The sequence below is a fragment of the Eptatretus burgeri genome, chromosome 14, assembly GCF_056783735.1.
Source record: "Eptatretus burgeri isolate ZD-2024b chromosome 14, Ebu_testis_v1, whole genome shotgun sequence".
Taxonomy (NCBI): Eukaryota; Metazoa; Chordata; class Myxini; order Myxiniformes; family Myxinidae; genus Eptatretus; species Eptatretus burgeri.
In genome coordinates this window covers 74,289,286-74,308,394 of record NC_140974.1, presented here as the reverse complement: position 1 = coordinate 74,308,394, position 19,109 = coordinate 74,289,286, and the positions used below count along the sequence as shown (strand labels likewise).

Below are 19,109 nucleotides of genomic sequence, written 5' to 3'. Positions count from 1 at the left end.
CAAGTGGAGTCCCGCCGTCCACACCGCCAGCATCAGTCGCATCCCATCCTCGTCGCCAATTGTTATGACTCTTCACTCGGCCGAGTAATGACAGAGTCGAATGAGGGTTCTCGAATGATACGATTTATTTCAGAAGATGGCACTACGCATGCGGAATGCAGCCCAAAGGCCCTTCAGTCAGGTGGGCCCGGATCACATTGAGATTCTTACTTCAAAACAGTTGTATATATAATCACACAAAAGCAAAACTGGGTGTGGACTATAAGTGTGTGCTAAGGGATAAAGAAATAAAGAAATAAATGCGGCAGTGGGCTTCTTTCCCCCCTCCCTAGGGGCCCTCAGGGAAGTTGGATCAGTCAATCCTCAGATTCGCAACCCAACAGTTCATCTTGCAAACTAATAACTTTCTAAGACTCCTACACCCCTACACTGGCACCTGCTGATAGCAAAGGCGAAACTCTGGTGATGACTAAGAACAGGAATGTGTGGGATATCAGCATACACAGTTTTCCCAAGGACATGCTGTTGTGCAGCTGCAGAGCCATAAAGAGTTATCAAAGACATAGTGAAAACAGCATGATACATTTAAAGCAACATTTTAAAGCAAGGTTTGAATAATACACAATTACAAGCAAGGTTAGAATCCCGACAGCTGATTAACACACAGCTAATGGTCCAAAATATGACCACCTAGCATATCATCATAACAATTGATAACTTATACCAACGAATGCTGAACCTGTTGTCGGCCTACACAACCTATGCCCAACGATAGTCTAACTTAGGCATAGCGCGTTGCACGCATCGCCGACGATGTCGTGACGTAGCCTATTAAAAGGCTGACGCACAACGATTCGAATCATAACTGCCGTAGAAATGGAAGTGTCAACATCACGGTCACACCTTGGCGATCTTGCCAGCGTATGCCGACCTAAGAAAAATGTGTCTAAAACGTTGGGGCACGTCAAATACGGTATGAGTAAGTTTGGTATACGTGAGTACAACGCTAAAGTACGCTATCATACGTCGTAGTAAGTAGAGTACGTCAAGAAATTTTAAACATGTTCAAAATTTTACGACATACTCGACGTATGACACACGTTCCGCATGCGATGGGGATAGGTTGTACACACGATATGTGGACGCTTACACACGTCCACAAAGGCTACTTATAAGCTACTCATAAGTCGAAACACGTCGCGGTAATGTCTTTTTTACGCAAAACTTATTTCTAACTTATGTTTGACGTGCTTTGAACCAATTCTTTACGTAGTCCCAACACACATCGACGTATGTAGACGTATTCCAATGACGTCTTCCGGTCGACAAAAAAAAATAAATTAACGTGTTTCTAGCTTACAACTGCCATATAAAGACGTGTTCCCAGCGGTTTTGGGAATTGGTATATAAAAATGGTCTTCATAAAAGGGGAACCCAACAGTGTTTTTGAGTCCTTTTTGAGTCGATGTCCATGTCAGCAGTAACAGTATCAGTATCAGTATCAGTATCAGTATTAGTATTAGTAGTAGTTTGTTCATGTTGGCAGTAGTAGGTGAGTGTGAGGGGGAGGGTGTGGGTTATGATGGATCGTCCTTGCGTTTAACGATTTAAATGATAAACTCAACGATTTAAATGGCTGCATCTCCACTATTGAAAGTAGACGCTTGCGCTCAACAATTGGATTTTTTTTACACTCAACAACTTTTAAACGGTACCACTCAGCTAGTTTCATTGTTTACAATGAACGATTTAAATTGCTGTCACTCTCCTTTGTTTTTTGACGCTGGCGCTCGGAAATTTTAATCGTTTCTATTGATCGTGCTGAATCGCTCAAACCCCACTATTGAAAGTAGACGCTTGCGCTCAACAATTGGATTTTTTTTTACACTCAACGACTTTTAAACGGCACCACTCAACTATTTTCATTGTTTACAATGAACGATTTAAATTGCTGTCACTCGCCTTTGTTTTTTGACGCTGGGGTTTGGAAATTTGAAGCGTTTCTTCTGAACGTGTTAAAACGCTCAAACTCGACTATTTTAAATAGACGCTGCCGATGGACAATTGGAATCATAGCCAAGCTAGACATCGAAGTGTGAACATCCTCGTCATGCCGAAGAAAAGTTTGAAGAATGCTACAAATAAGTGTCCTGGCCATGGCCGTGGACGCTGACACAAGGACGATCCATTATACCGACGTCTTTCAGCCTATGAGTAACTTAAAAGTAACGTCTGTCGATGTGTGGCAACGATCGCGTAACGTGCCAACAACACGTTAATCATAGGTTAGAAATAAGTTTCGGGTACGCTAAACATTACCTCGGCGTGTCTCAACTTATAATTAACTTACAAGTAGCATGTGTTGACGTCTGTCAACGATCGCAGACCGTGCATACAACCTGTGGCCAGCGTAGCGGAACGTGTGAGTCATACGCCGGCATACATCGTGAAATTTCAAGCATGAAAAAATTTGAGGACAACCAAAAAGTACAACGTTGTAATGAAAGGGAGAGAAAAACCTTCAGAGTGTCGGCTTTATTCCACTTGATTGAAGCCGCTTCTACGGGCACATCAGGGAATACAGGTGCAGCTAGGAGTACATATGTAGCAATGTATACATGTGCAGTAGATCACCGCAAAATAAATCAGCATAAGCACGGAGTCCGGTATACTCTCAATTTTCACCATTCAACGAGCACCAAGTGGACCGCCGCCGTAAATGACAATGCCCCAGGGACAATCCCCCCGACCGTGCGGAATCTTGGCTTTATCTATCCCGTGCACGAACCGCGCGACATGTGATCACGCATCACGTCCTTCAATTCACCACATTCTCCCCGTCTTTAAAATGTAACTAGAGGCCTAACTAATGCACCATGATTACTTCAGCGCTATAGGAGTATACATTTCAAGCAGCACGAACTATTTAAACTACAGAAGCATACATGCCAAGCAGTGAGCATTATTTTGAGTTGTAGGAGCATGGTAATGAGCATCGATATATGATATAATGAGCATATAGGAGCATGAACATCGAGGATGCCGATAATCCCCTTTACAGATTGAGTCGGCGAGGGGGTTTTATCCGTCGACCTCTCCGGGAGTAAATGGCGGTTTCACTTGAGGGAGGCTTCCGATCCTCTTGGTGAGCCTCGACTCGCGCCGGGGATGACTCCTCGATCGCTCTCGGGTGGAACGTGGCAGCTCCGTCGCCACCATTCCCGGATGGAGTTCCTGGGGGGGGGAACACCTGGGGAGGGGATGTCAGAGGGAGGAGTGCCAGATGGTGGTGTACCTGCGGGAGGAGTACCTGAGGGAGCCAAATGGCAAACCGACACAGTGGTCTCCCTGCCATCAGGAAGTCTGACATGAGCATACTCTGGATTAGCATCGATGAGTTTGACCTCCTCCACCATGGGTTCATACTTGCTTTGTCGTACCGGGTGTTTCATGAACACTGTTCCGGGATAGGTCAGCCAGTTGGGCACCGTTTGGCTGTCAACATAACGTCGCTGATGAGTAAACATTCGTTCGTGAGGAGTTGCATTGGTGGACGTACAGAGCAAAGAGCGTATGGAATTCAGAGCGTCGAGAAGGGTAACCTGCCACTGCTCGGGGCCCAGTCCTCTCAATTTCAGCGCCAGAGTTACGGCTTTCCAAATGGTTCCATGATATCGTTCCACCCACCCATTACCCTGTGGGTTGTAACCCGTCGCTCGACTAGTTGCTATGCCGTGCTCTAATAGGAACTGTTTTAGCCTGGCCGACATGAAACACAGCCCTCTGTCTGAATGTATGTACGAAGGTTTCCCAAACATAGCGAAGAGGTCAGACAGACATTTCACGACAGTGCCCGAGGTCATATCCGAGCACGGAAATGCGAAAGGGAACCTTGAGTATTCATCAACAACAGTGAATATGTATCTGTTGTCTGTCTCGGTCGGCAGGGGCCCTTTGAAGTCGATATTTAGTCTCTCGAAGGGAGAAGTGGCCTTGATCAACCTGCCAGATGCCGCGCCATAGAATCTGGGTTTTACTTCAGCACAAACAGGGCATGAGGCATTCATTTGTTTAATATCTTCGATAGAATAGGGAAGGTTTTGTCTGCGCACGAAATGTGCCATTCTGGAGGTCTTGCAAGCCCGACTGATTGTCGCCGAACAGTAGACCCGAGAGAAGGTGTCTGCAGCAGGGTTTTCCCTCCCGGGCCGGTAAACAATGTCGTAACTATAGCAAGCTAGGTCTATCCGCCATCTCATAATTTTTTCATTCTTAATTTTCCTGTTATTTTTCCCATCAAACATGAATGCAACGGATCGCTGGTCCGTGACTAGTGTGAAGTGGTTTCCCAGTAAATAGTGTCTCCATTTACGCAGGGCTTCGACAATAGCGTACGCTTCCTTCTCTATTGCTGAGTGTCTCTGCTCGCTTCCAGAGAGAGAGTTCTCGAGAAGAACGCGACGGGTCGTCCGGACTGATTGAGCGCCGCAGCTATCGCGTGATCGGAAGCATCCGTTTCCACCACGAACGGCACCGAGCTGTCGATCAATAATACCACGGAATTACCGATATCATCTTTGAGGCTGTGGAAAGCTTTTACAACAGCGGCATCTGGTGGGAAGTTTTTGCAATGCACTAGGGGATGTATTTTCTCGGAGTATTGGGAGATCCATCTCGCGTAGTAAGCGAACATCCCGATCACCCGGCGCATTGTCTGCAGGTCCTGAGGTGGGGGTAGCTCACGAAGTGGGCGCAATCGTTCAGGATCGGGCTTAATCGTGCCGTCGGCTATTGTGTAGCCGAGAAGGTCAATTGACCTTGCCGAGAATACGCATTTCTCGTAGTTGAGGGTCAGATTATATTTTCTAGCAATGCTCAAGAATCTGTCCAGATTCATATAGTCCGGGAGCCAACCGATCAAAATTAAAAAAAAATTGCCCGGTCTGCTATAAAATTTTTGTGTTGATTTTCATAAAGAGACACCCTTTGAGTATATGAAAACCAATGTTGGCAATGGTGAAACTCTTGCGCAACAACACAGTCAACACTTTTGCGAGCCCCCTCTGATAACAAAATGTTGGCAAAAGCGAAGATGTAGAATGGGGGTAGGGGTAATTCATATTGTCCTAAAATCATAACCACTAAACCTATATACACAAATGACCCCTCATATTAAAGAGGAGTTCATTTCCTATATCACAATTGGTGTAGATTTAACCTACCTACAATTGACAAGGTTATATGTCAAACAACAAAAGATTTATGCAACTCAGAAATGCTTGACTATCAATGGGGTCAGGAACAAGAACATACTTTTACATGCCATGGTTTTAAGGAAGATAAAATTAGAAATGGATTAACACAATATTGTGACATGAAACATCCTCTTCAGAGGAAGAGTCACTCTCTGAAACAACTCCACCACATGAACCTCTCTGACCAAGGCATATGCATGTCACTCAGCAAGGCACAGCAGCCTTTTTGCATGAACATCGTTTCAGACATTTGGATAATTTGCACATGCAAGACACAGTTTTGTCTATGTTTGGCTTGGCTGGCTTAGACATGAGAATTGGGACCAGTTTTCCATTGATAAGGGTTCTGCCAAATGTTGTGGCTGGGGGAAGTGCTCGGTCACTGAGATGTGCACGTCTATACAGAAGCAATTGATACAATGCTCTTACAACAAGGAAGTAAAACGCATCTTCTGTTGCTGGCAGTGACCTAAGGTCTAATTTTGAAGAGACAAACATATGCTGCCTGAGGGTATCCAAACAGCTGAACCCTTTTTGGCCATGCAGAGCAGTCCAGTATACTCTGGCCTCATCAATGACACATTCTGTTGCTGCCATTTCACTATCTCTTCCAAAATCAACAAGGTGGGGAAGGTTTCCTATCAGTCCCAGAGAAACCTGTGCCGCTCTTCTTTTCACAGGAACACAGGCATCATCCCAACTGACTGGAAGAGGGGCCTTGTTGTCCCTCTCTGGAAAGGGAAGGGTGATCGCCAAGACTGCAACAACTACCGAGGGGTGACGCTGCTCTCAGTGCCGGGCAAGGTCTTTGCTCGGATAATTCTCGATAGGGTTCGCCACCATCTGCTTGAGCACCAGCGTCCAGAGCAGTCAGGCTTTACACCAAAGAGGTCAACGATTGACCGTATCCTTGCACTTCGTGTCCTCACCAAACGCAGACGAGAGTTTCGGCAGGGGCTGCTTGCAGCCTATGTTGATCTCTGTAAAGCGTTCGATTCAGTGAATCGGGATGTCCTCTGGAGGATTCTTGGTCTTCGTGGGGTGCCACCGAAACTGATCGATCTGATGTCTGAACTCTACTCTGGTACTGAGAGTGCTGTGAAGTGTGGTGGTACCATCTCTGACTTATTTCCAGTTGTTACTGGAGTTCGTCAGGGATGTGTACTTGCCCCCACACTTTTCAGCACTTGTATGGACTGGATTTTAGGGAGGATGTCGGAGAGATCAAGTTGCGGTGCATCGTTTGGCAATGTAAAGATCTCGGACCTTGATTTTGCAGATGATGCAGTCATCTTTGCGGAGACTTTAGACATCCTCTTGGGGGCCCTCGAGGTGCTGAATGAGGAGTCGGAGCCGTTGGGATTACGGATTTCTTGGGTCAAAACTAAGATCCAGGCTTTCGGTGACATCTTGGATGCTGCTGTCCTGTCTGTGTCTGTTTGTGGTGAGGATGTTGAGGTCGTGGATAGATTCACTTACCTTGGCAGTGATATTCATGTCTCCGCAGGTTGTGAGCCGGAGGTCAATAGACGTCTGGGTCGGGCCTGGGGAGTCATGGATTCACTGGATCATGGGGTGTGGCGCTGCCGGTACCTGTGCGGGAGGACGAAAGTCCGAGTCTTCAGGTCCTTGGTACTTCCAGTCTTGCTCTATGGGTGCGAGACTTGGACTTTGACCAAGGATCTGAGACGGAGACTTAATTCCTTTGGTACCAGGTCTCTTCAAAGAATCCTTGGCTATCGCTGGTCGGATTTTGTGTCCAACGAGCGGTTGCTGAGAGAGACTCGGATGAGATTTGTTACCTGCATAGTCCGTGAGCGTCAGCTGCGGCTATATGGACATGTGGCTCGTTTTCCTGACGCTGATCCTGCTCACCAGATTCTCTCAGCGAGGGAGTCTCATGAGTGGAGGAGGCCAATGGGCCGACCACGTGCCTCATGGTTGCAGCAGGTTGACCATCATCTCAAGGAGATGGGGATGGGCCTGGCATCTGCCTGGGGGTGGCCAGACGGAGGCCCCTGGAGTACCGGCGGAAAGTGGACGCAGCGACGCGCTGTTCTGGCACATGCTCCCATACCTGACCTGACCTCTTCTTTTCCCCTTCTGAATGGGTAGCTCACTGTGTCACATCCACACAACACATATGTGCACAGAAGTGTAGCTGCGACATCAAGAGGATTTTCTGGTACTTCTTGCTCAACACTTCTACCAGCTCATGAATAGGTAGGTATTGATTCTGCCGTTGTATCCAGAGTTCTTGCAATGTGTTCAAGCAGCAGAAGTGATATATACACAGCATAATTATGTCTGTATCTGTTGCATGCACAACAGCTCGATGGTGATCAAGATATTCCACACAATATGCAAGATGAGCAATAATCCTTGTGTCTGCCTCTTCATGTTCTTCACAAGGTAAGTCCAGAACTGAACTTGATGCTGATGTGATGGAAAGAGTGTGACCTTTGTTTTCCATCATACCACCAAGAATGATGGTCACTCCATCCGGAATAGCTTCAGGACTCTCACAAAGGGAAGTGCCAATGAAGTTCTGAAGATTTCCTTTATTTCTTGGATTCTTCATGAGTAAATTCCAGTCCGGAATTTCTAGACTCTTGGATGGTGAGAATTGTCTTGCCTGGTCTGTCTGGTTTCTCCTCTGCTGCTCATCACCCTTCAAAGTATGGCTATCATCAAAATCATACTGATCACCAATGATGTTGACACAGTTGCACATTTCAGGTTTCAACTGCAGGAGCTTGCGAAGATACAGCTGGGGAAGTTCACCAAATGTTTTTGCACCCATTTTTTGGTATTTATTTACAAATGCCATTGTGTCTACCAGATAAACTGTGTATAGGTCACTCTGTGGTAATGATGGCAGCTGTAAAACAACATCCTGCTCAGCTTCTTAGCACTGCCACTTAGCTCAATTAGCACTGCCACGAAATCAGACTTGTTGCCTTTGCGCATTACAAACCCCTGTGCTAAGCGTGGATCAACCTCAAACAGGGATGATGGATAGTCTGTCCACTCATGGGAAAATGCAATCTGTCTTGTGACTGGGTCGGCATCTCGATAGAAACACAACACACGTGTAGTTGCAGTCTCATCTTGATAGATCCTGATTAAACTCTGTTTCCTTGATGGGTTTGATTTCTTCTGTGAGGAGAAAGTTACCAGCTTCAGTGGTTCAATCTTAATAGAGACCACCTCTTCTGCTTTCATAATGGCTTCCATGCCCTTAGCTTGAGCATGGACCAAGTCTTTTGAAGCATCCTTCTCACCAGTTGCTCTATTGAGCAGATCCACTTGGTTGTTACACTGGAATGGGTTTATCATCTGCTGGCATATCACTTTCTTGATCTCCTCAACATGCATATGTTCTTCTGTTGCCTGCTTCTGTGTTTCTCCATGATGAGTAGATTCCTGTTGGCCTAGATTAGCCATAGACTTTATGTTCTCTGATACAGCTGTGAGAAATGGTGCTGTCTTCACATATTTATCTCGAGCAGCTGGTGCCTGAGATATGCCTTTGAACAGAGATGTCTTCCCTTCATTGTTGTATGTCTGCTCCAGGGCCATGTCACTCCAAACACCATTGAATTTTCCTTTGGAAGAGTGAACTGTGAAGTACCCAACCTGGATCCAGCAAACCTTAACCAAACTGTGTTCAATAGAGTAAGAGGATTTTGGGGGTAGGGGTAACTTTGGTTGACAAAAATGTTAATTTTCTCTTTAAAAATTGATAGAACTCACTCAAATTTGCTGTTTTAATTAGCCATGGATACCATGTTCATATCACATTAAGAGAAATTAGTATTCTAATGCAGCATCTGCCTATGATAAGAAAAGTTCTAAAGGCCATCTTCAAAAAACGTTATTTTTAAGACATTTTTCACAAAATTATGTACTTTTACGAGGTTTACTTCCACAAAGGCAATTTTTTTTTCTCATTTTACAATGCACTGATTGAATTCTTACATTTAGTTCACATTTATTTTTCATGAATGTGATTTTTTAATTTTTTTAGAAATTTTATTGACAATTGCTGTTTTATCAAATTTTTCAAATCTTCCTCAAACAAAAACGTCCGCCAAAATTTTTCGCAAGAGCTTATGAATTGCCAACATTGGTTTTCATGAACTGCAAACATATATCTAAACATCCTGGGGGTGTAAAATTTTATAGCAGAGGCTGTAAGGTCCAACCCTAAAACAGCCTCGTACACAGGTTGGCTCCCGGACTAATATCATGTTCCCCCCGATCCTTACCGCACACCGTGACATTGTCCACGTAAACAAAAGTGTCTTTGAGGTTTTCATTCGAGATGATGTCATCCATAACTCGTTGGAAGCAAGCTACTCCATTCGTGACACCGAACGGAATCCTCCTGAATTGGTAGAGGCGTCTACCTGCCTGGAACGCGGTGTAAGGTTTGTCTTCCTCTCGGATGGGAATTTGATGATAGGCGCTTCGCAAATCGATGGTGCTGAATATTTTAAAATTGGCCACGCGTTCGACCATCTCGTCTATGCGCGGCAAAGGGTAGGCATCGAGTTGGGTGAAGCGATTGACCGTTTGAGAGTAATTGACAACCATTCGTTTCTTATGGTTCTGGTTGGTGGTCACCAACACCTGCGCGCGCAATGGCGAATCGCTCGGTTCTATAATACCTTCTTCCAGTAATCGCTTGGTCTCAGAAGTGATGAAGTTCATATCGGCAGTGGTATATCGTCGCGATTTGATCGCTATCGGTTTACAGTCCGGCGACAAATTAGCAAACAGCAGGGGGGACGATACCTCTGCGGTGGTCAGAGCATTTAGAATTAGACGAGGTTTGCTTCCTCCAAAGGGTATTTCGACGCTCGTGTGCTGCTTGAGGACATTATGACCCAGAATTACGTCTGCGCATAAATCACGAAGCACCAGTACCCTTACATCCCGATGCGTGTACCCTTTTACGTCCAATTCAACATTGCAGTACCCTCGTACGCGGGACTGTAGTGATGTGGAGGCCATGCATACCGTATTGTCTGTCGGGTGGATCTTCCATTTCCTGCCCTTCGCTAGTGAGCTGTTGACGAAACTCTCAGAGCTACCGGTATCAATCAGAGCCTCAGCCATATGCCCGTTAATTCGCACGTTGATGATAACCTTGGATAGATTCCCCGGTGAGGCTGCAGTTAGTTTCTTTTGTGAGTAGAGGGCCGCAGAAGTGGGTTTATTTCTCCTTGGAGTAGATTTGCATACCCTGGCATAATGCCCTTTCTTGTCACAATTCATGCATGTGGCATCTCTGGTGGGGCATTTGTTGCGGAGGTGTCTTTTATACCCACAAAAGAAGCATTTACCAACCGAAGTAGTTGCTGAGGAGTTTGACGAGGTCTGGGTATCCGATTCCTCGGGTTTTTCTCCATCCTCAGTGTCAGGGGTGCCCTGAGGGGTTCCTTGAGTTTCCACCGTAGCGGCGTTCATTAGCAGCATCGGTGTCCCATATGACTCAGATTGCTGCTGTGCCGTATCCATTGCTCGAGCCTGGTCGGCGACCTTTTCAAGAGTGGGTTGCGCTTTCTCCAGTAAACGTTGCCGTATGGGGGCTGACCTGAGCCCTTGGATGAACGCCTCTCTAGTCGCTTCATCTCGGTGTTCCTCGGCGGTTACGGCCCGGAAACTGCAGTCTTTTCCCAACTGCCTCAGAGCTTGCAGGAACTGATCGATTGTCTCCCCAGCTGCTTGCTTGCGTGTGTTGAGAAGATGTCGTATGTACACCTCGTTCTTGCGCTTCACGTAGAGCGCCTGCAGCATGTCGATCGCTGCATCGTAGGTGTCACACTCCGAGAAGAGCCTGAATACACTGGGCGAGACATGATTCACAAGGGCGGCCAATTTGTCGGCTCCCTCTTCGATGATGGTCAGATAGTGTGAGAAGGAACGGAACCAATGCGACCATTTCATTTCCGAGTCAGTCGCGTTTGGGTCTGCGTCGAACCTCTCCGGTTTGTAGATCTTGTCCATCGTTCGTTGAGAGAGCCGAGGGAATCAAGTGGAATAAATTGTAATGAAAGCGAGAGAAAAACCTTCAGAGTGTAGGCTTTATTCCACTTGATTGAAGCCGCTTCTACGGGCACATCAGGGGATACAGGTGCAGCTAGGAGTACATATGTAGCAATGTATACATGTGCAGTAGATCACCGCAAAATAAATCAGCATAAGCACGGAGTCCGGTATACTCTCAATTCTCACCATTCAATGAGCACCAAGTGGACCGCCGCCGTAAATGACAATGCCCCAGGGACAATCCCCCCGACCGCGCGGAATCTTGACTTTATCTATCCCGTGCACGAGCCGCGCGACATGTGATCGCGCGTCACGACCTTCAATTCACCACAAACGTTTAAAGCCAACGTACAACGACGTATGGCAGTGTTTTTCACTGCTCTCAATTTTATCAAAACTTACCCATAACGTATTCAACGTGTGCCAGCGTTTTAGAAAAAAAATTCAAAAATCGGCATACGTTGGCTAAAACGTCAAGGTGTGACCGGGCCTTAAGGAATCTTTAGTATAACAGCAGTTATTCAAGTATCTGTTTAGTTAAGCGTATCATACATGTGAATAGATATGTGTTGCGTATGCAATCGATAGTGTGTACCTCACCAATTGTTTCTTTTCTGAACCCATTTTTCAGTCCCTTTGTGTTTCTTTCCCCGCTTAGTCTCCCCGAACGCACGGGAGCTCTTCACGGCCCGAGCGAGTCACAAACCGCCCGAAACCAGTCCCCAGCATTGGCACTTTTTGGGGTAAGGATTGGATCACAGCGAGTTCACGCCCTCCAATTTTGCCAAAAATAAGGGGGAAGCATCAAGCGGATCCCAGCGTGTTCACACTCCCTGATCTCTATCGAGTGCAGCCTATGGCTGCTGGTTGCATCATTGGTTGGGACGCGGCTATGCCGCTGATGCAGTGTCCCCCTTACCAGTACACTGGTGCTCATTTTGCTGACCTCGGAAGGATGACAGGCTGAGTCAACCTCCTGGTGTATTTTTAATTCAGCAGCCAACGGGGCTTGAACTCAGGACCCGAGGATCCCAAGCCGCCACCCTAACCACTAAGCCAACACCAGGCTTCACCCCCTGACAATACCAACAATCAGGGGGACATATCGATCGGATCAAGGGATACTGGCACCACGAATCAAGAGGCCAATTGGGCTCAATCCAAGTGGATCAAGAACGACCGTATGAGGATTAATGTGTGGGGGGGGGGGGGGGCGGTCAGAAATAAAAGTGCATGCAAATGCTCGCTTGGGTCAGGAGCTGATCGCTCAGGGTTCCACGGTTCTCTTCTCCTCACCTCAATCATAAGATTTGGGGATTGTTTGCCTTCTGCATATATAAGTAGTGGACAAAAAAGATGGAAACACCAATGTCAGGTCACTTAATAGGGTGTTGGGCCACCACATGCGGCCAGTACACGCTGTGACATACAGTCCACCAGCGTCTGGAATTCTGCAGGAGGGATGCGGCATCATTCTTCCACGAGAAAGTCAATCAACTAAAACCTGGATGATGATTGATGAAGGTGGAAAAGGCTGTCTTTGGCATCGTTACAGAATATCCAATAAATGCTTGACTGGGTTCCGATCTGGTGACAAAAGCCATGACTGATGGATGACATCAGTGTCATGCTCATCAAGCCATTGGGCGACCACGCGTGCTCTGTGGATGGGAGCATTGTGGAGGGGGGGGATCTCCCCTTGGAGCCATGCTAATCATAATTATGGGCAACCAGGCCTGCACAACATTTTTATACAGGACCCAAAGAATGCTGGGATGTTATTTGCTGAATTAACACATGTGCACACCTGTGTGGAAGCCATTCCTTGGTGTCCCTCATTATCCAGGTGTTTCCATTTTTGCTCATGTGGAATTTTCATTCCAGATGACGTAATGTCATAGCATCTCTTTTTTCGACTTCTCCGTCCAAACCGCTGGGCCGATCCGGCTGAAATTTGGGAGCAACGTTCTTCTTGTGATTGGCAACAGGAATTGCAAAGCTTGGTCTGGTCACATGACTTTAAGCAGGTCAAAATGGCTGACAATAAATTTCTTCAAGAATCTTCTCGAGACCCACCAGTCAGAATGTTACCAAATTTGGCTTACAACATTAGGACAGGGCCCCGATGTTAAATTGCGGAGATCATGCCAATCACTTGACCAGAAATGTGTCAAAATAGCCGACGTAGTCAATTTTTAGGAAAATTGCGTAAATTTATTTTTAAATCCTCTTCTCCAGACCCACCAAATTTGTCTTATGACATAAGGCCATGGCCTGGATGTTAAATTGCTGGTCATTTCAATCACGTGACCAGAAGTGTGTCAAAATGGCCGACCCGAGTCAACTTTCAGGAAATATCGCATAAATTCCGTTATATTAAAAATCTTCTTCTCCAGACCCACTAATGAGAATGCTACCAAATTTGAGTTACATTAGGATTGGGCCCATATAAGCTACAGGTCCAATGGTCCTTTTTTTTGTCCACTTCCTGTATGTGCCATTCTCTTGCAAATACATATATAAACCTGACTTGGTCTCCAGCTTATCCTGCTTCCTTGACAGTTTCATCTGACGGCTCTAAGCTCGTCAGTTGAAGGCAGATAGTTTGACAGATGAGACAAGATTGTGTCATGTGATTTTTTTTAAGCTGGCAAAAGATAAGATCCATCATGTGACTGCTTTGGCAAGGCACACCTCTGGCGCAGGACTTCAACCCACATGGTAACGCAAGCTTTAGCAGCAGGCTCCTGCAAAAAGGTGGGGGTGGGGGGTGGTTAGGGTTAAAGCAACGGAGGACTGATGTGGTCGCTCAGCAACAACTTATCCGAACCTAGGCAACCTGGTCTGCAGACCTTTACAATATATTTATTACCACTACTGGTCATCATCATACACCTGGAATTTGCACTTTTCAATGTGGACACTGAGCTTCACCATTGTTCCTTTCTCTTTCTCTATTTTTATCTGCTGCCTCCTGTTTAGAAACTGATCTACCTTTAACTGACTTTAGTTATCATGGCTGCAGTACTTCACAAAATCCTTTGTTATACATTCAATCCCTCTCCTTTGTTGCTGGTCAACACGCACCGTTTCAAAGGTTGTAACCACAACAGCACCGCCACGGCATCAACAGGTCGGACATCGTGCTCCGCAGTGCCGGGGGTATTAAAACGAGCAGTGAGACTTCATCAGTCGAGTAGCTTTGAGGGAAATTGTATTGAGAGGATCGCTCACATTTGACACCACACACGAACTAATGTGTGGACTTCACCTGTTTATCAATTTCTCAGTGACAACAGTTAAAGTGAAATTTCGATTAAAAAAAAACCAGACAATTGAAATGTACAATGGAACAGCAGAGTGTTAGGTTATGGTTATGTAAATGGTGTAACCGTTTTTGAATTGGATGTGGACATTAACAATTTAAAATCTCTTTTTCAGGACTTTGTATTGACTGTGGAGGGAACACCACTGGGCCAAGGTGCGAGCACTGTCTTCCTGGGTTTTATCACCCCCCAGGCTCTTTGATCACCATGCCCTGTACTAAAGAAGAATGTTGTCCTCCATGGATCACACCACCAAGCAATTCTGAAACTCCACAAACACTTCAACTAATGGCAGCGAAAAAAGGGATGAATAAGAAGTCTGGTCGACAATTTCCTGCGTGGGACTTACCCACAGTGCCGCCATTAATGAGGGAAGGTGAGGTTTTGCACACAACTAACCTTGGTCCAACCAATGAGATATCAAAAATAAAATCGGGTGTGATCAAAGTTTTCAACAACAGAACCAGTCAAGGTATGGAAGCAGCTCAGGCAACAATGCTGAGTGAAGTACAAAGTTTATCCACAATGTTAATTACACCCTTTAGAGGCAAAGTCAGAATGGATAAAGCAAAAATCACAACAGAGAGAGCAAAATGGGAAACTATTGAAACATCAACACCAAAGGGAACAGCAATGGCCTTATCAATATCAGTCCAGAAGCATGCAACCAACACAACACGAGAGGACTATGCACAGAAAGCTAGACAGAGTTCAAAAGTAAATATGGATGCAAGATTGACAACAGTGGAGAGAGTGAAAATGACAGAGTTAGAAAAGGCATTGAATGCAACGGGAAGGAATTCATGGGCAACTCTAGCCACTGAGGGGGCACCCCTAATAGCTGATGGAAGTGTAGCGGAAGGCATGGGTACGGTGGGAAAGGAGGTGGAGGCTGTCCCAATCACTGCAGGAAAGGTGGCAAAGGCTACAGCCATGACCGCTGCAGGAAGAGTGATGGAGGGGGCAGCCTCGAATGCTGAGGGAATTAATGTGGAGGCAGCCCCAACAGCAGAAGGAAGGATGGAGGTTGGGACAAGCCCAAGAGCGACAAGAAGATCTGAGGTGGCCCTGGCCACACAAGGAAGGGTGGTGATGGGGGTTTCCACAACTGTGCCAAGGAGGGAAGCGGGAGCATCCTCGGTGGGGGCGAGTACGACCACACAGGGAAGAATGGAGACGAAGGCAGCCCAAACTGCTGAGGGAGAGTCAGAGGAGGGAGCAGCCCCAACCACTGAGGCAAGGGGAGAGGTGGGGGCAGGCCTGACCGAAGAGGGAAGGCCAACCCTGACTGTAAAGGGAAGGTGGGAGGAGGCCCTGACCACAGCAAAAAGAGCAGAGGTCGCCATGACCATTCCAACAATGAGCACAAGGCTGAAAATAGGACCAACTTTGAGAATAACCTCACCGTCAAAACATGCAAAGGAAACTTCAACGTCCGAAACATCTCCAACCAAATCTGTTCTCAAAACTACGACAGAATTTTTGACACCACCACCAACGATGCTCCTTCCCAATGGTGGATGTGGAGAACTGAATCAATGTTCAACAGATTTTTCTCAATCACTTTCCTCACCAAATGCCACAGTGCCACACGTCCGAGAGAAGCACCGAGAGCCAGCAGTGTCAGCTACAAAGGAGATTTTGACGACGGATTTTAAATTTCATGCTGATGAGAAGTTAGTTGCTATTTCCATGAAGAATACCAGCAGCAACACAGCACTGATAGATGGTCTTTTGAACAACTTTGCTACACGCACTGCAATTGGTCAAGGAATCCATACGACTTCTGTCCAAATGGAACAAAGGTCTGACAGCGAAACCAATGGATTTCAGCCTTCTTTGTCAAATATATCAAGTACTTCTCAAACACTTGAAGGCTGGTTCAGAGAAATGACGGGAATGTCCAGAAATGCTGAGTTTCATCGAACAGTCGGAATGTCAACAGCGCATCCCGTATCAATGCTGATGGAACCATGGACTACCGCAAGTACTGTGAAAACTGAGATTGCCACATTGCAAGTAATCACACAAACCACATCAACAATGGAGCAAATCAGTGTTTCACAGGCACCTGAATTGTCGTCACAAGTGAACACAGTTGTCAGGAAAGTGATGACAGCCACCACATCACACAGTACCATTCCACCTGGTCAGGATACCTCACCCCGATCTGGATTCAAACACAAAACAGAGGTCGTCACACAACCTAGTTTTGGACGGGGCCAAGAAATTGATAATCAGAAAGAGGACCCAATGAGAGGTAATGATCGGCCCAGCATGATAGTAGTGTCGATCACGGTGGCTGCTGTCGCCATTGTAGCTGTGCTGGGAATTGGCACATTTGGTATTATTACTTTTTTGAGACGGAGGAGGAGACAAAAGCAGAGCTTGCCATTTTGGACAATTGAGCTCAAGGCAGATGCGACAAGTCTCACAAGCGAACGGGACTGCCTGCCACATGCAGATGCCTCTGGATTACTCGAGGGAGCTCCTGATGCTGAGAAGAGAGTTGGAGCAGACATCAGACTTGCAGACTCTGTTGAGCAGTCACCTACCACTCATGGATGGCTGTTCGGGTGTGACACTCAAGCTTCACTTATTGTGTGAAGTGTTCTGCTGCGGGTGTTATTCATGATAATCCTTGCTAACAATTGTGTACAAGTGAGTTGGTTTTCTCATGTCTGGTAGAGATTTGTGGAAGGTCATAGTATTTCTTTTCATCGCAACTTTACGTGTTGAGGATTTCCTGAGACCTCACGCTAAATTATATTAGCTCGTGTGTTGATCTTTCTGTAAGATTTAAGTTATTGTGTCCAACCATGAAAATGGCTGACACGACAAAGCAGACCTTTTTAAAATGAAAGCAGTGCCAGTGATATACCGTGTTCAGTCACATGTACTGTAACACTTGGCAACAGGTTCAAATTATTTATTGGTGGGAAACTCCGCCGCGAATGCGGAACCACAATGGAAAGAATCGACCAATTTGGCCATGCCAGTGGCATCCAATGACCCGTTTTGGTTTTTTTTCTTCCCAGAGGAGCACTACAGGATTTTACATCTAAGGTACCAGTGAATGATATCTTGCTTAACATCTCCACTGTAAAATGTCAATCATTAATGTAACACGCCTGACTGCAAAGCACCAGGGTAAAAGTTAAGTTTGCCCAGAATCCCTCTCTTTAGACATTGAATCATAAGCTGGTCTAACACTTGAAATATGCCTTTAAATCCAGACGACTGACTCTGACACACACCCTCTCTCTGGCAAACCCTCCTATCTACTTTCTTAGCAATCCTCTTGAAGAAGTTCAGTCGTGCAAACTCCTGAGTCTCGCTGTCAGTCATGATCTTTCATAGGCAAACGACATTTCAAAGTTGGGCTCCAAAGCCAGTCACCGACTGTGCATCCTATGATGCAAGCTCCTTCCTTGGCACACCTGACTTTAATACACCTGTAAGGCCTTCATCTGCAGCTTGATGGAATACTCTCCCCCCCCACCCCCTCCCTTCCATGCTGGCACTCCTGCCTCACACCTTGCTCAGCTTGACGCAGTGATATTTGGAATCTCCAACGATGAAGATGAGTCTAACTCTTTCACCCCCTTTCTGGTGTTGCAACCTCTGCTCTTTCCCTGCTTTGTCTCCTCCAGGTTTATACATGGCACACACGGTCCATCAACCCTCGTGTGGTGAAACTTCCAAAATCCAGGATCACTGCTCACCTCCAATCATTTGTTCCTCTTTTTTTTCCCCACCTGTGTAACTTTCACATTCTCTTCAACCTCATTCTTCCCTCCAGGTCTTCAAGACTGATTTTTCACCACCATCTCAGATCATCCCCAATCCAAAAGCATGATCTTTTCTACCACCATTAACCCTCCCTAAATTTCCAGTTTTTCCTTCCTGAGTTTGCTTTAGTCTCCATCGTGTCCACCCACTGTGTCCTCCTCCACCCCTCATTCCTTCCCACCCACTATCTGTCCAAGTCTCCCTCGCTATTTTTCCCTCCACCCTGTTGTTGATGTGTTTTCCCCCTCTATTTCTACTGTTCCTTTTGTTCTGTTACATCCTGATCCATTCCATATTCTAGTTTCTCCACGAACTTCGACTTTGAATACAAAAATAAAATAAAAATCGAACCCAGATCAGATGGTTTAAAAGCGGTTATGCCACCTCAGCGGTATCCTTTCTACACCCATAATCTTAGGAAACAATAATTGTGCAATTACATTGTAAAACAAAGGGTTATGCAATATTAAAGCTTAACCTGTTGCAGGATCCAAGTACATATTTGTAATGAGTGGCATGGAATGGTCAGATGAAGCATGCTGGCATCTGCTAATCAGCTAATGAATAGTAGATTCTTCATCTTCTTCTTTTTTTTTTAAGCGTTCTGCCAATTTCAAACTTTTGTAACAGTCGTTTCTCCTCAGATCCATCATCACCCATGGGTGTGCTGAGTTTGAGG

General features: G+C 46.0%; 1 protein-coding gene across 8 annotated transcripts in view; it reads left to right on the top strand.

The window, feature by feature from the left end:
• Positions 1 to 19,109, top strand: part of LOC147013633 (uncharacterized) — a 146,601-nt gene that overhangs the window by 126,880 nt on the left and 612 nt on the right. For 7 of the 8 annotated variants that reach the window (XM_085855625.1, XM_085855626.1, XM_085855624.1 and 4 more), the window contains one exon: positions 14,754 to 19,109. This exon is cut by the window's right edge and continues 612 nt beyond it. In XM_085855625.1, coding sequence (XP_085711751.1) covers positions 14,754 to 17,245 — 2,492 coding nt within the window. In that variant the 3' untranslated portion in view covers positions 17,246 to 19,109. The remainder of the gene's footprint in view (positions 1 to 14,753) is intronic. The other variant, XR_015051394.1, reaches the window with a different exon arrangement.